This window comes from Bicyclus anynana, chromosome 10, assembly GCF_947172395.1.
Source record: "Bicyclus anynana chromosome 10, ilBicAnyn1.1, whole genome shotgun sequence".
NCBI classification, from domain to species: domain Eukaryota; kingdom Metazoa; phylum Arthropoda; class Insecta; order Lepidoptera; family Nymphalidae; genus Bicyclus; species Bicyclus anynana.
In genome coordinates, this window is record NC_069092.1 from 4,753,306 (window position 1) to 4,768,899 (window position 15,594).

Sequence of the window (15,594 nt, forward strand, 5' to 3'; positions counted from 1 at the left end):
GGAAGTTTTCAATTAAATGCATTTTCTGACAAAGTACCTACATCTATCCTAATATTAAAAATGCGAAAGTAAGTCTCTCTGTTATCTTTTTACGGTTAAACCGATCAGTACGAATTTCGGTATAATTATAAATGGGACCTTGGAGCAAAACTTAAGGTACTTTTTAACCTAAAATAAAAATAGAAGGGGGCGAAATTGGGTTTAAAAGTTTATATGGCAAGTCCTTTATTTTTAGAGTTACAGTTTTAAAAATTTGTTCATAAATTATGAAAAAATATGAAACATAATGTGATTCAATAATTTTCAATTTTGCTTTCAAACTTGAATCACTAACCACTCTAAAGTGGTAAAATAGGGATTTAAAGCTTACATTGATTTTCACGCGAACGAAGTCGCGGGCGTCCGCTAGTAATTTAATAAAACTTTGACAGCGAAAAGTGTTTGTAACCTCTTTGGTTAAAAACCTCTGTTATAGATAAGTCAGCATGAACTAAATGTCATTATCATAGTGTGTATTATCTATGTCATTTCCAATTATCCCACCATTGACAGATACCCAGAAATAAAATTAATATTCCCCTCTGCTTCAATGTTGAAAAACTTGCATTGTGTGATAAATATGCATAAATATGGCGGTCTCCTTATCACAGCATGTTTGTTTGTATGTTTAACGTTTCACTCAACGCTTCCACTTTACAGACACAAAAAAGCGAAAGCAACGCGAAAGACGTATCCGAATAGTAAGTATAGCTGTAGTACCTACCTAGTAATGGTTTTAGTTGTAGTAGGTAAAGGTTTTGTGGCAGATCTCGTCCCGATTAAGTAGGTAGGTATTATCACTATGCATAATTTTTCTATCAAGTAATATTGCAGTACCTAGGTACTCTGGTCTCAATGCTTTGGTTACCGGTGTAATTACATGCTTAGCATCTACGGACCCCATTAGTAAAAATGGACAGGGTGGCACTTCGTAGGACATGTTAAACATCACTCCAAGCTCTGTTTAAAGGGGATAGTTTTTCACTTATCATCTGATGATGATGAGAGATAAGATAGGTAGGTAATTCACGTACCTACGTAAACTGATCCATATAGCATTTTCTACAACTTTGATTAGGTAAATATTAAAGAAAGACTTCATTTCAGTAAATGAGAGATACGTTTTATTCGAAAGGACAAAGAAAATGGCATCTAATCTCGAAAATACGCTACGTAGAATCAAGGACTGTACGCAGGACTTCGGTAAAAATATTTACGATCATTTAAGTGTTGGAATAAAAAACCTGGCCAATAAAGACGCCGTAACCGAAGACGATATACGTCAGTACGAAGAATTAGTTATAATGAAAAAACATCCATATTTAGATTTGAGAGCATTACAAATGAAATACAGTCCGCTGTCTTCTAAAAATATTAGACAAAGTGCTACAATTCCTATGGATCGTGATTTACAGAATCAACCCGGCATTCACTGTGACACTGTCGAAGATTTACTAAATGTCGAAATAATTAACAGAGGATTGTCTGGGGTTTCCATACCTCCACAACTCGTAAAGCATACTAATTCTGATGATATCCCGTTAATAAATAACAACGTTGTAAGAAAAACAAATAAAGCTGATGACGATAATACACTGCCAATAACTCATCCAGATCAAAGTATTTTAAAAAGTCTGAAAGAGGAGATAAACGCTTACATGGATAGAAAAAGCTTGCATTACGCTTAAAATTATCGTCTACCATAACCTATGGTACCTACCTCCTTAATTAAATAAAATATTACTTGATTATTGTTGCGATTAAAGGTTTTTTTAGTTACAAAAGTGATAAAAGAATGTAACCCTTACAAATCATTTAAATGTAGAGAAGAGTTTTAGCCAATGATGTTAAATACCTATTGTTAGATGTGTTACTAGGTCGTGAAAAATGAGGCGTTCAATAGAGGAAATTTCCACATCTCAATGTTAGTTGTGCTCAACAACGAACGTCATTAAAACGAATAATACCTGAATATCGTCTACAATTTTTTGTGTTCAGGTAGTGTCAATACATAAACAAATAATGGAATTAAAGACAAAATTGTGCATGTGTGCGCTCGGTTTTGTAGTGTTACACAATTCTTTTCACTACGATTGCAAGAAAATAAAATAACTCGGTACAGTCTGTGGTACAGTATTCAATGTTTTATTTTGTTTGAAAATTAAATGTAGGTACACAATGCTACAACTTTGGATGTTAGGGGAGATGCTTTTACCTACCCGGTAACTTAATTTCCGACTACTGTAAAATTGAATAATAAGTATGAGGGGTAAACATGGGAGATAATTGTTTAAAAAACACCATCCGTAAGTGAATGCACTTGTTCTTTTCTCCACTTATTAAATTTTTCGTAAGTACCTAGGCGTTTCATTTGTAAGACTTTTTTGATCCATCTCCAAATTAGGGTCACCATTCTCACTAGATGAAGACATAACAATTAATGTTGCAAAACATGTAAATTACGGTCACAAATTCACAATGAATTTCTTTAAAAAGTAAGTATGGATTATTCACGGCAATTGTTTTTAAAATTCTCGCTTTTTAATTTTAATTTTCTTTCACATGAGAAAAATGCAAAGGTACACCGCACAAGATGTCCCATGTCTTCAAATCTCGCTGTATTCGCAACTTAATAAAAATTAAATAAAAAAATGAACGCATTCCACAGACAAGAACGCTCACTGCATTTCATTTCAATTTTTAAGTTTTTTATTTATTTTTCAAAACAATCAGGGCCTTACCTATAATGATTATATTTTCGAATAAAACTTCCTCCGTTTTAGTTTGCTTGGCTAGTACTCGTAACAGACAAGAATTAAAAAACAAAATTACTTTAGCCCCTAGAGGTTGAAATGCTTGTTTAGCCCCGCTGTGGAGTCAGAAGTGTTAATATGATAATGTTTTTGAGCAAGAGTAGTGAAAAATAAATTAAATTAATATCATTCTGCAATCTCTATATGCTATTCAAAACCATAACTTCCCTCGTTGACGCAGTTATAACATCCAGCTGGAAATACGGTATAAATTGCTAAATAGTGTCCTAACGAAAAACCTCTAAAAAGTCCAATATCTAGTAAACAAGTTATTGAATAAGTATATACCTACTGGACATGTAATATTTAAAGATAAAGATAAATATACTTTATTTGCACACCACAGAGACAAAAACAAGTGAAATAAAAAACAAATTAGGAAGAGATCAGCATACAAAAGGCGGCCTTATCGCTAAGTAGCGATTTCTTCCAGGCAACCTTCGGTTTAGGAAAACTTAAGGACATCAGCAGGTGGCGTAAAACAAAAATAACCATAGTATTAGTAATACACATACATACAAATAATTTACATCCTAATACATAAACAATATTACACAAATACCTACAATAATGAATAAAATACATATCAAAATATACTAATAAATACCTTATATTGAAAAGAAATAATATATACAGATCGTCTTTACTGCACCAGATAATGAGACTTTACGGCATTTTTAAAAATGTCCAGTGTCTTTGATTGCCGTATGTTTAAAGGGAGAGCATTCCATAACTTAACGGCTTGCGCAACGAAAGAATGTTTATAAAATTTCGTCTTATGCACGGGTAAACATAGAGTTAGTAATCGACACTGTCTCAGTTCAGACTGCACTCCCTGAAACGTAAATTTCTCCTTCAGATACACAGGAGATTTTGGATTAAACAACACACAGTACAAAAGTGAAAGTACATGCAGATCCCGGCGACGACGAATAGGGAGCCACTTGAGCTTCTAACGGAATTCAGAAATATGGTCATATTTGCGTAGGCTAATTAAGAACCGAATAGCAAGATTTTGAAGTCGCTCAAGTTTATTGAGTTGGTCCTCAGTTATATTTAGATAGCTCGCGTCCGATAATTTAATCGAGTAAGTAAACTTATTTGCTATTATTATTATTAAAGTGATCTACACTTTCCTTGATGCAACTAAATAAAGTCACCTCTAGCACAGTAGATATATTACAAGCAGTATAATAACTCGGCCATATTTTTGAAATAAATACCTACAGCCGCGCGCTCCGTAAACATGTGATAGGGCTGCCTGCCTCCAGCATTTTAATTACATTAGCCAACTTTGTGTTTCCATTTAGTTATGTGATTGTAAATATACTTTTTTTTAAATAAACAAATAAAATACTTTGTAAATTGTAGTAAAATAGGAAGTGATCAATAAAATGCGTGTTGTTTTTTGATTGGTAGATTTAAATAAGGCTGATACTAATCAATGATCTTGAAGGACCTTCATATATTTATTTTGGTGATGCCATCTATCTATTACCACCACACTAGGTGACCAAATAATAAAAAATCGGTCAAGTGCGTGTCGGGCCACGCGCAGTGTAGGGTTCCGTAGATTATGTTAGCACTTTAACCCCTTATGTAATGTACAAAAATACCGATAACGATACCCCCACACTATAGAATAGACGATAAAAAATTGACCCTGACTTGGCATGTAGGGAAGGAACTCCAAAAAAAAAATTGAGATTGACCGGGTTCGCTAGTTTAATAAAAAAATCTGGATAGGTATATTGATATCAGCTGGCTCTTTACTTTTTTTATTCAAATACATTAAAGTATGAGCAACACAATAATGTTGTTAAATTCAAACAACTTCTTTACTTAACTTCTTTATTACCTTAAAATACAGGTATACAAAACATACATGTCATAAGATTTAAATCTATGTATTACATAATAATCAAAGAAAACAACCTAAATGAAGAAGTTAATAAATAATTATTTAATAATTTTATATTAACGTTTACGTCATTTACCTATTTAAACAATTTTATCATTTAAGCATTTATTTATATATATATTTATTAAATTATGCCTTTAGAATACAAAATATTAATCAAACTTTATAAAAATAATAACTTTTTTCCTAGTCGTCATAATTAAAAAATCCAATACACTGCGTTCGTCACCGCGGCACAGTCGCAACGGTCTTCACCCCACGATCACCCCACGTACGAGCTGCGTAGGTATAGCTCGCGTTTCGACCTTTAGTATGAAGTCCAACTACTGCTTGTAATATATCTACTGTGCCTCTAGCTTATCATCTATACCTACTTATTTAACGTGTATTAGTTTTTAAGAACTTGTTTATTTGATTGGTCTTATATACCTACTACTGGTTTAAATTGAAAAATGATTATTTTCATGAAGGACAGTCCTTTTATCGAGTACCTACCTAAGTCTTTAGTGTTTTAGTTACCTGCATAATATTATAAGTAGGACCTACAATAGGTACAGGATCGTATTTTCAGGGAAATGGTAACTACGCGGGTGAAACCGTTGGGCGTCGACTAGTCTTTTAGATTTTGTTTTTACATTTGTAATTTACAATGACAGCTCTAGTCACAGCTGACAGCTCTAGCGTAAAAAAACAGAGAGATAGGAGAGATCAGCGTTACCAATTTGTGGGAAATATCCCAAATTGTGGGTAATTTCAATTTGATATTTGAGATTTATTTAATTCTACAAAAATCCATCTATCTATGCAAAAATATTGTCAAGGGTGACTTTCAATATATTCCAAAAAATGGTAAATTGTAAGGAAAATTTGACAAAAATGTAATAAATAAATATCTATAAAATCATAAAAGATATAATTATAAGGTATCTGTTTTTGCCTTATTTTTACAAGTAGGAAAGTTGTGGGGAATTGGGATATTTTTTTACCCAATTAGGGAATTCCACCTTGATTTGTCTTTCCTTGGGGAATTTTAGGAAACTAGGTACTGGCAACGCTTTAAGTGACAGGCAAATGACTACTAGGGATGTTCGATGCTGAAAAACATCGATGTCATAACCGAAAGCTCAACATCGATGTTCGATGTTCATCACAAACAAAACATCGATAATTTTAGCATTGATAATTAACAACACAATAAAATACAATGAAATCGTTTGAAATTTATTAAAGAACATGTCCCAATTTTGTATGGAGGCTGGGCCTTTATTCCGAGTGTCAACTAAGCAGAATAAATTATTTTTATCTTAAAAGAACACAAAATATAGGGCTTAAAACCCAAAGTAAAAAATCTTTGTAAACCATTTTTTTTAATTAATTAAATAAAATGGTTTTTTTTTTCATTAGCTGACAACATTAATTAAGAATTTTTATCATGACAACATGCTTGTAACTCACACCCTGACAGATTGTCAGTAATCTTCGCGTAGTAGCGTTCGTTTATGACCTTTTCAAAGCAATTTAAGGATTTTTTTTATTTAATGCTTCTCCGTCTACGAATAATGTTTCTTTTTAACTTGTGTCTTATTGACAATATAACATACATAATTGACAGCTTACACCGGATATGAATTCAATTCCAGGTGTTTTATTGGCTGTTTTGAACGCTTTTACAGTATTGTCTATGTTTAATTTGTAGACAAGTGAGTGAAACAAAAAAAATATTTATCTAATTAATGCGGGTTCCTAAAATTCTACAGTTTTACAGTTACTAAAATTATTTTCTCTACAGTAATTTGTATCTTCTAATAAAATACGTAATTTGTTTCGTACGTTGCATTGGTCGTACGTGAAGCCGTGAGTAACATAAATGATCGATTATTGATTTCGTTATCATTCTTGTTACGATATTCTTCGTATAGCAACATCGATGTTATAACATCGATGACCATCAAACATCGATGATCATCGAGCATCCCTAGTGACGACAATTGATATTTGACATTGACACTTGATAGCAGTCAATGTCAAATCAAAGTCAATATCAATAATCAACACTCCAATTGAATTTTAAATTTCATTTTATTAAATGGTTGTGAATTGTGATTCCGTGGATACATCGGTCCGGTTGATATCTTGATCGTTTGGTGCAGCTAATTGGTAAAATAATGATGTAATTTGTTTTGCGGTTGTGTCCTAGTTACATGTCTTTTTCCAATAAAGTTAAATTAGTCACTACTTACTTATTCTTTTTTTTGTTACTTTTTTAGACTTTATTTACTTTAAGGAATATCTTTATTAGTGTAATAAAGATATTCCTTTATGGCAGAATTCGTTGAAAGTTGTTAAACCACTATATTGGTTAGGTTTTTTAATAATTTAAAGTTAGGAATATAAACTACTAAACCAAGTCATATTTAAAACTTTTCAGTTACCTATACAATGGAGTTACAGTGTAAAGTACAAAACTATGAATGGGGAAAACTGGGGTCAGACAGTATGGTGGCACAACTTTTATCAAGTGGAAATCCAAATGTTACAATAAACTCTGAACAACCATATGCCGAATTGTGGATGGGAACCCATCCAAATGGACCTTCCTTGATTATTGAACGAGGTATTCTTCTGTCTGAGTACCTGAAGGACAACCATGATGCAATCGGCCCTGATGTTAAGAAGAAGTTTGGTGTCACTGTACCTTTCCTTCTTAAAGTTTTGTCTATCCGTAAAGCTTTGTCTATACAAGCTCACCCAGCTAAGGTAAAGGTTTTTATTAACAAAATAAGAATTATAAAGAGGTATTGTTTGTAAAGTTTTAGGGTTAATCTACTGATCCAATTTAGGAAAATTCTTTTACCAATAAAAAGCTACTCTATTTGTGAGTGTCATAGACAATATCTTATCCACATATATCAACGGGAACAGGTACTATTTAGGGGAAACAGGTTAAAGATTATATAAATGATAAAAAAGCTTGGTGTTAAACTGCACTATACAGGAAGAAAATTTTTTTAGTACCAATATTTTTATATTTTGTACATAAACAAAATTTAATGAACACATATTTTTTTAACTCAAAAATAACAAAGTTATCATTAGCTACAGTTATTTACGTTTAAACAGAATTTGAGGGTCACCCTATCGCTGTACTAGGTAATGTAATAGGCAACTACAAAATCAGCTGGTAGGTACTTAAGTTAGCGAGCGACTGCGCCGAGGGCCGTTGACCTTTGTGATTTTATTTTATTTTGATACCTATTATTTTTTATAATAATTAAAGGTCGTCACTTTTGAGCTGAGTACCGATTTTCCCTTCATACTTTATTAGGCGTAGGACCATCAATAATGCCTGAAGTGCGTAATAATAATAATAAAACCTATGAACTTTCGATTGAAATAATGAAATACAAATGATGATTAATTTTAGAAAATTTTAATCACTGTATTTTAACAATTGTTCGAAATGAAGTCCATTGTCATTTGTCATTTAGTTTATTTAAAACACTTGTTCCTCACATTAGGCACTGCAGAGTTCAGGATTCCTTGGGCTCGTAGCCTAGGAACACACACTCGTTCGTACATTGTGCGAGCTGCACAAAGGCTTTCATTGCTGAGCAAATACACTCGCACCATTTCGTAATATTCGCGATTTAAAAATCCCGACATAGTGACATGCACAGGCGATTTATTAATTAGGTAACTTAAATGCGCACGCGACGGCAGATTGTCTCTCACTGGTCGCCCATCGGCAAATCGGTAGGCGTCCTCAGGGATTTTTCGATCCCCTCACCTCTGCCACCCCCATCAGCCGAAGCCGAAGCGATATGCCTACGGCCGGTATTTCTTTGTCGGCGTCTTACAAAGTGCCGCCAGCAGTTGCGCAGTTTGTTTGGTAATGTGTCCATTATTTTGTTATTTCTGAGACATAAATTGAAAAATAAAAATTACATAAAATGTATTGAACTGTTTGTAGATTTATGTTCTATTAATGATACAGAACCACGAAAAAAAATATCGGTACTAAAGTCTGAATCACCCTGTATTACTGTATACATACTTAGTTTTAGATAAGTATGTAAAATAGTAGAAAAAAAATGGCTTATATTTTTATTTATTTCAGGATCATGCAGAAGAACTACACAGACTCTTTCCAGATATGTATAAAGATCCCAATCACAAGCCTGAGCTGGCTATAGCTTTGACTCCATTCGAAGCTTTGTGTGGATTCAGGCCAATTGCACAAATTAAGAAGTTTTTACAAGGTAAAATAAAAAGAAACTACTAATTTTAAATACCATAATGATTTACTTGGGTGGTTGAGAAAATAACTACTGAAAGGGGTGTGGATTTTCGTCTTCCTCCTAACAGTTAGCCCGCTTCCATCATAGATTGCATCATCACTAACCATCAGGTGAGATTGTAGTCAAGGGCTAACTTGTAAATAATTAAAAAAACCTTGATGTCGCTCTGTGTGTTTGTCTGTTTGTGGCATTGTAGGATAGACTGATTTTGATGTATTTTTTTCTCACTTGGAAGCCAGTTTCCTTGTGGTGTTTCTGAGCTATGTTTGATTAATATCAGTCCAGCAGTGTAAGAGTGTCAGCTCTTTTCCAGAATGATAAAAGACATTTTTAACCTCCCATACAACATAAAAGTTTGATGTCAATGCCTGTCTGTATATGTGTCTGTCTATGTCTATGTGATGGACTGATTTCAATGTGATTTTTTTCATTTAAAGTAAGTAAATAAATATTTTTTATTAATCCAACTCACTTAGTGCAACACCACTTAAATTTTTCTGTTCTGATGGACAGAATTTCTGATATAAGAGTAACTATTTTATTTATTCATGACTATTGGGCTTCCAAAATTTTCAATTTTAACTTGTTACAGATCTGCCTGAACTTGCACAGATACTGCCAGAGGGATTATTAAATGGATTCTTTAATGCAGAGGGAGCAGAAAAATGTGAAAAACATTTAAAAACAGTGTTTCATTCCCTAATGACATGTGATAAGAAAAATATAACCTTGAGTTTAGAAAACCTACTTAGTAGATTGGAAAAGGAAGGTAAACCACTTTGTTATCAATGTACATTATGGTTTCTTATCATTATAGTTTTTTGTGTCGAACATGGACTTAACATAATTATGAATGTTCTTATACCTATATGTTTACGTTTTTTTGAAGTACACAAAATTATTTAAATACAACACCAAAAATTTAAAAAAAGTACTTTCTATTCAGTAACAAAATACTCTTGACTCTTGATGTTGATGTAGCCATAAACTGGATGAAATGCTTTTGTTGGAAAATTTTAAATTCAAAATTTCCCACAATGTGTTGAACAAATGATGAGATACATTTTTTTTGTTATTAAATTCCAAAACTCAAATCAAAATTCATTTATTTCAAGTATAATAGTTTACAAGTACATATTTCTGAAATGTCAAGTTTGAGTATTTGTACTATAACAATGGTTTGGAAGGCAGATTTAGTGTATTTATAAAATTTGCTACCTGTGATTGTTTGCTATAAACTAATTATTTAGTACTACTATACTACTAGTATATTAGTACATGAGAATGAGAGATAGATACAAACCTAGAATCTTTTATTTTTAAAGCAACATGACTCACATGTACTAATGCCACAGATAATCTGCATAATGTAACTAACTTGTAAGATAGTGAAAAACAATGGTCCAATAAAAAGATTAAAGAACTCATGACAAGTTAAACTCATTAAAGCCTTTGTGTTATTGTGCTCATAATGAAGTATTTGTAATCTTAGCTTTAGTTACATTTGATTACTAAAATCATATTGCAAAATTCTGTAAAGTTTTGCAAAAAAAACTGAATTTCATGCAGGCGAATTCACAGGCGTTCCCCTGTTTAAAGTAATTCTGATACAAAATTACCTACATCGTATTTTTCGAGAGAGGGTTTATCTTAATGGATCAAGATGGACAGAACATATGTATTAGAAAAACAAATTCTCAGACTGCCGCTAGTTTAATAAAGGGTCAAATATTTTGTTGATTTCAGATACATCTATACAGACATTGCTTCAATATCCATTGGTACAAAGACTTCATAAAGATTTCCCAGGGGATGTTGGCTGCTGGGCGCCATACTTTATGAACTATTTGAAGCTTGCTCCTGGACAGGCAATATTTCTCAAGCCAAATCTGCCACATGCATATATCAGTGGAGGTGTGTGTTTGCGCCAGTTTATCATTCTATCACTTTCGTATTTACTGTTCAAATCTTATAGTCCCAGTCAAACAAAGTTCTGGTGACTCCCAACTACTACCTCACAGTTAAAAGGGTCAACGGGACTAACAATTTTGTAATCCAAGATCAGAAATTATGTATGTCAGGTGCGGTTCTATAACCTTGGCCTCGTTAGAACTGCAAAGCAAGCAAAGCTGCTTTAGTATGATCATACCAAATATGGCTGGACAGGGTCGCAACAAGAGAAGGGAGTGCTAACTGTTAATCGATTTAAAGGAGCTCCTCAGTGTGGAGTTTTTCTCTCCTTGCCACATAATGGAGGCAATAACAAGCTCTAAACTTCAAAGTTCAGAGCATCGTCGAAAGGTTGCTTGTCTATCGGTGTTCTACAGGATTATTTCGGGGAGTGCGCTCAGGAACTGTTCGATCTTGTGCCACCTTTGCCGTTCTACCACAGGACTGCTAAGCATCGCAGAGACCTGCACCGCTACGTCGTCGAAATTCCTCGGATGCGTACTATGCGGTTTAGTTCCTCTTTCCTTATACACACTGCAAAGATGTGTGAATGCTCTCCCAGCTTCAGTTGTTCCCACTACCTTTCTGGGTATCTTTAAGTCAAGAATGAATAGGCATCTTCTAGGCAAGCGCGTTCCACCATAGGCTGCATCATAGTTTACCATTAGGCGTTTGCAGCTAAGCGCTTGCTTATACAAAATCAAAAAAAAAATAGACCCGGCACTCGCACAGTGAATCCTGGGAATGCTAAGACATCCATCTCCCTGATATAACATAAAACTTTTAATTGCCTAGTTCCTATTTTTCGCAAAAGCATACAATATGTTACGATTGTCATAGACATAGTCTAGATTAGTGGTGGGCAGCTATTTTTTTTAGACGCAACATAGAAATAGACTATTATTCGCAAACGCTAAACACGTAAATTATGTTATGTGCAACATAGTCAACCACAATTGCTTAGTGATGGTCAACCATTTTTGATATTTGAACTGTTGATTTTTTCCAGACTATGTCAAAAGTATGAAACCGTTTAGCAATGGCCATAGACTAGTTTTTGATGGCTATATGTTAATTTTTTTCAGACTGTGTAGAATGTATGGCATGCTCAGACAATGTGGTGCGAGCGGGCCTAACACCGAAGCACATAGACGTTGAGACACTGGTGGATATGCTGGACTACTGCAGTTACTCCAACGCAGAGATGTTGTTCACTCCGCACTTAGAGGACGAGTTCAGCTGCATATGGAGACCGCCTGTACCGGACTTTGCTGTTGTTAAGATAAAGGTGAACGAATGTTGTGGAATGTTTGCTTATGTTCACAAAGTCCTGGATTAGATTGTGAATTGGGCTATGAAATGTCATGACGCTTATTAGCCGATATTTATCTTTCGTCTGGGGTCTTATTCTATTCAATTATTTTCTTTGATAAGGATTCCATTTATTCACTCTTAGGAGGAACAATGTAGCAGTTTGCTTGTATCAATTTTATTCATTTACCACAGACATTTCTTTATCATCAGTTCCTGTTCACAGGTACCAAGTGGTGACTCCTACAACACAATAGTCCGGCCCAGTCCGAGCGTGATCATCATCACGTCAGGGTCGGGGCAGGCTTGCGATACTGAACCGGTTCCAGTCAGGCCCGGAGTGGTTCTGTTCCTGAAGGCAAGTCGACAGCTTACTTTCACGCCTTCTGATGGGTCACATATCGAAGCATACCAGGCTATATGCAATGTTTGATAACCGACTGAACTGTATTTTCAATAGGGAATATGCATGTGATTCGATTTAAGGCCAGATATTAACTTTAACCTGAGTTACCAGGAAATGAAAATTTCAGAGCGTTGGAACGAAATAATGTACCACGCAATTTGTTGGACAATGTCGCTGATAAATTGTATAACTATTAATTAAGCAACAGTAAAAAAACAGCTGGTTAGTAAAATTTTTTAATAACCTTGTTGTTGATACAAGTTAAGAGGTGGGTAAAGTGACAAAAGTTTCCTGGTAACCCAGTCAGCTACCAGAAACAAGAATTTTCGTAAACAAAAAAGGTGATCGTCTCATCGAGATGAAGCTACTCACGAAAAATTAGCTTGTTAGTAATCGGATGTACAAAATGTTCTAGGGATCCCTGACTATGGCATTACAAAAAACCAAAAACTAAAGAAGTATTTTTGCTAACTAGTAACTACTAAGAACTTAAGTTGTTATCTGACCGTAAAGTGCCAAAGCCAAATAAGTTGTAGCCAATTAGCCAAAATGTTTAATTGATAGCTTGTAATGCTGCAAATCATATCTAATTGGTTTTACCTTTTTTAATACCGCAGAATATTTAAGTAATAAACGGAACGTTCGACAAAAATATTATTTAACAATTAGTTTGACATTTATTGTATCAAGCAACATTGAGACGACACAAAATGGACGACAGCGTTTTTGACGTTTGGAAATTTTGAAAAATAAAATACATGATTTTTAAATTAAGTTTCATAAGAAATCCTTAATTTTTATTAATTAACGTTGATATATTTCGGATCCTTATTCCATATCCTATACGAAATTAATATTGTTTGTATTTAATTCGATATGAGTCAACTACCCTATTGTAACGTCATTTTCCACGTTAACAAGTTGAGTCAAGCAATAGAAAAGTTTTGTTTGATCCTATAGCGCTAAAATAGTGGTGTTATAAATGCTTAAAATATGTCTGACATCAAGAGTTCATTTTGCAGGTTTATCTCGGGATTTTACTTTTATTTTTAAATATTCGAACTTAGTTGATAATTGACAATTGCTAAGGTGGTTGTTAAAGTGTCGGTATTAGATTGCTTGCAACAATATCTTGTGCGTAATAAAATCTTGTAGTTATGGTTGTTATTCTTGTCTGGACCATGTTTGTGCCTTAAAAATATGACACCAAAACTATCGAAAATGTTTGTTTCGATTCATTACAAAGTCCACGCACAAATTGTGCTCTTTTGCGGTGAATGCTCTCTGTGTCTAGTTACTGAGCACCCGCATATAATAGGGCAGGGTAGGCGAACCAATGGCACGCGTGCCATTGATTGCACGCGACACAATATTTTGGGCACGTCGCCGATCATAAAACATGTGTAAAGTAGGTATTTGACATAAATTATTTGTCATCTAACCTGCAGCAACAGAAGTCACACTAATTTTACAATAATTTAATTTATGCGTGTAATAAAAACATTCCAAAATGTACCTCTTTTGTTTACTTTATTTCATAAAGAGTTTTGATAGTATTTATTATTGTTATTCTCCAAATAATCAGAAAGTCAAAATTATTTGATGGCACGCCAATGACCCCATTAAACATTTTTTAGAAAAAATGGCACGTTGATGCATAAAGATTCGCCTACCCTGTAATAGGGTCATATCAAATTTAATATAAACAATATTAATTTCGTGTAGTACATGGAATAAGGGTCCGAAATATATCGATATCAATTAATAAAAGTTAAGGATTTCTTAAAAAAACTTAATTTAAATATCACGACTTTTTTTTTAATTTTCTAAACGTCAGAAACGCTTTCGTCCATTTTGTGACGTCACTAACACACTTGATGTACTAAACGTCGAACTAATTGTTAACTGATATTATTTTGTTAAGCGCTCCATTTGTATGGGATTTATTATAGTGACGTCATGAAACAGTTGAAATATAGACTGTCATGGCCGACAGGCGTTTTGTCTCGTATTGTCAAAAACATATTTAAAAACTAAAATTTTCATGTAATCACGTCTCAAAAAAATATGATTTTTTTTCAGTCTAGTAGTAACGATAATGATCTATTTAAGACCATTAAAAAAACGTCAAATAGCCTATTGTAAGTTGGCCGACTATCGAACTACTAAATTTGTTTTCTTTTACAATTTAGTCATAAATACAATTTAGTCATACAACTTTTTAATTGTACATACTGGAAAGGGACTCGGGATTCTGATGCAATCGGTGTCCAATTTATTAGTTGGACGATTTAGTGGCATAAGATGTGCGGGGTTTCATATATCACTATAACTTTTTTAATTATTATCTTTAGCTAAGTCTATACAGTATCTTCTTACCTCTTTCCTCTTCAACTAATAAATATAATAATAATAATTATAGGACTGTCCTTATTGTGCCTTAAAATAGTGATATTATAGATTAATGAAAATTTAATTTAATATCTGGCGATTTGTGTATTTGTAATTAGTAAATCTTTTATTAGTTTTATGTCAAAATAAATTTTGATATATTTAGTATTATTAACATGTAGGTACATCAAATCACAATAAATATAATTAGGATTGTTTAACATTATTAAAATTTAATTTATGATGTTATTCTTTGTGAACATTTGTTCCTAAATTGGCTATTGTTTGTTTTAACAAATAAATCAAAAGTTAAAATGCAGTTTTTTTTGTATACACGTAATAAATAATCCCTTTTTTTCATCATCATTAACAACCTATAATTGGCTCACTGCTGAGCAAGAGTTTCCTCTCAGAATGACAGAGGTTAGGCCATCAGTCTATCACGCTGGTCCAATGCAGATTGGC

At 33.4% G+C, this 15,594-nt stretch overlaps 2 protein-coding genes across 3 annotated transcripts; both read left to right on the top strand.

The window, feature by feature from the left end:
- Positions 1–60: 60 nt before the first annotated feature.
- On the top strand, positions 61–1,848 carry LOC128198452 (uncharacterized). The gene is made up of 2 exons (XM_052884004.1): positions 61–68; positions 1,175–1,848. The coding sequence occupies exons 1-2, from the start codon at positions 61–63 to the stop codon at positions 1,725–1,727; spliced, it is 561 nt and encodes a 186-aa protein (XP_052739964.1). The 3' UTR covers positions 1,728–1,848.
- A 1,356-nt stretch (positions 1,849–3,204) lies between these two features.
- On the top strand, positions 3,205–14,518 carry LOC112057762 (mannose-6-phosphate isomerase). 2 transcript variants are annotated; one of them, XM_052883802.1, is made up of 7 exons: positions 3,205–3,939; positions 7,202–7,530; positions 8,891–9,032; positions 9,664–9,840; positions 10,818–10,985; positions 12,107–12,309; positions 12,559–14,518. In XM_052883802.1, exons 2-7 carry the CDS (start codon positions 7,213–7,215, stop codon positions 12,763–12,765), a joined length of 1,215 nt encoding a protein of 404 aa, XP_052739762.1. In that variant the 5' UTR covers positions 3,205–3,939; positions 7,202–7,212; the 3' UTR covers positions 12,766–14,518. The 2 variants fall into 2 exon arrangements, with proteins under 2 accessions (XP_052739762.1, XP_023954073.2); XM_024098305.2 differs by lacking the exon at positions 3,205–3,939 and adding an exon at positions 6,772–6,930.
- The last annotated feature ends 1,076 nt before the right edge of the window (positions 14,519–15,594 follow it).

What these genes read in the sequence shown, in the direction of transcription:
- LOC112057762 (XM_052883802.1), top strand. Translation starts at nt 7,213, where the DNA reads ATGGAGTTACAGTGTAAAGTACAAAACTATGAATGGGGAAAACTGGGG. An exon ending in TACAAGCTCACCCAGCTAAG is followed by an intron (nt 7,531 to 8,890) that starts GTAAAGGTTTTT and finishes TATTTATTTCAG; the next exon opens with GATCATGCAGAAGAACTACA. An exon ending in ACATGCATATATCAGTGGAG is followed by an intron (nt 10,986 to 12,106) that starts GTGTGTGTTTGC and finishes AATTTTTTTCAG; the next exon opens with ACTGTGTAGAATGTATGGCA.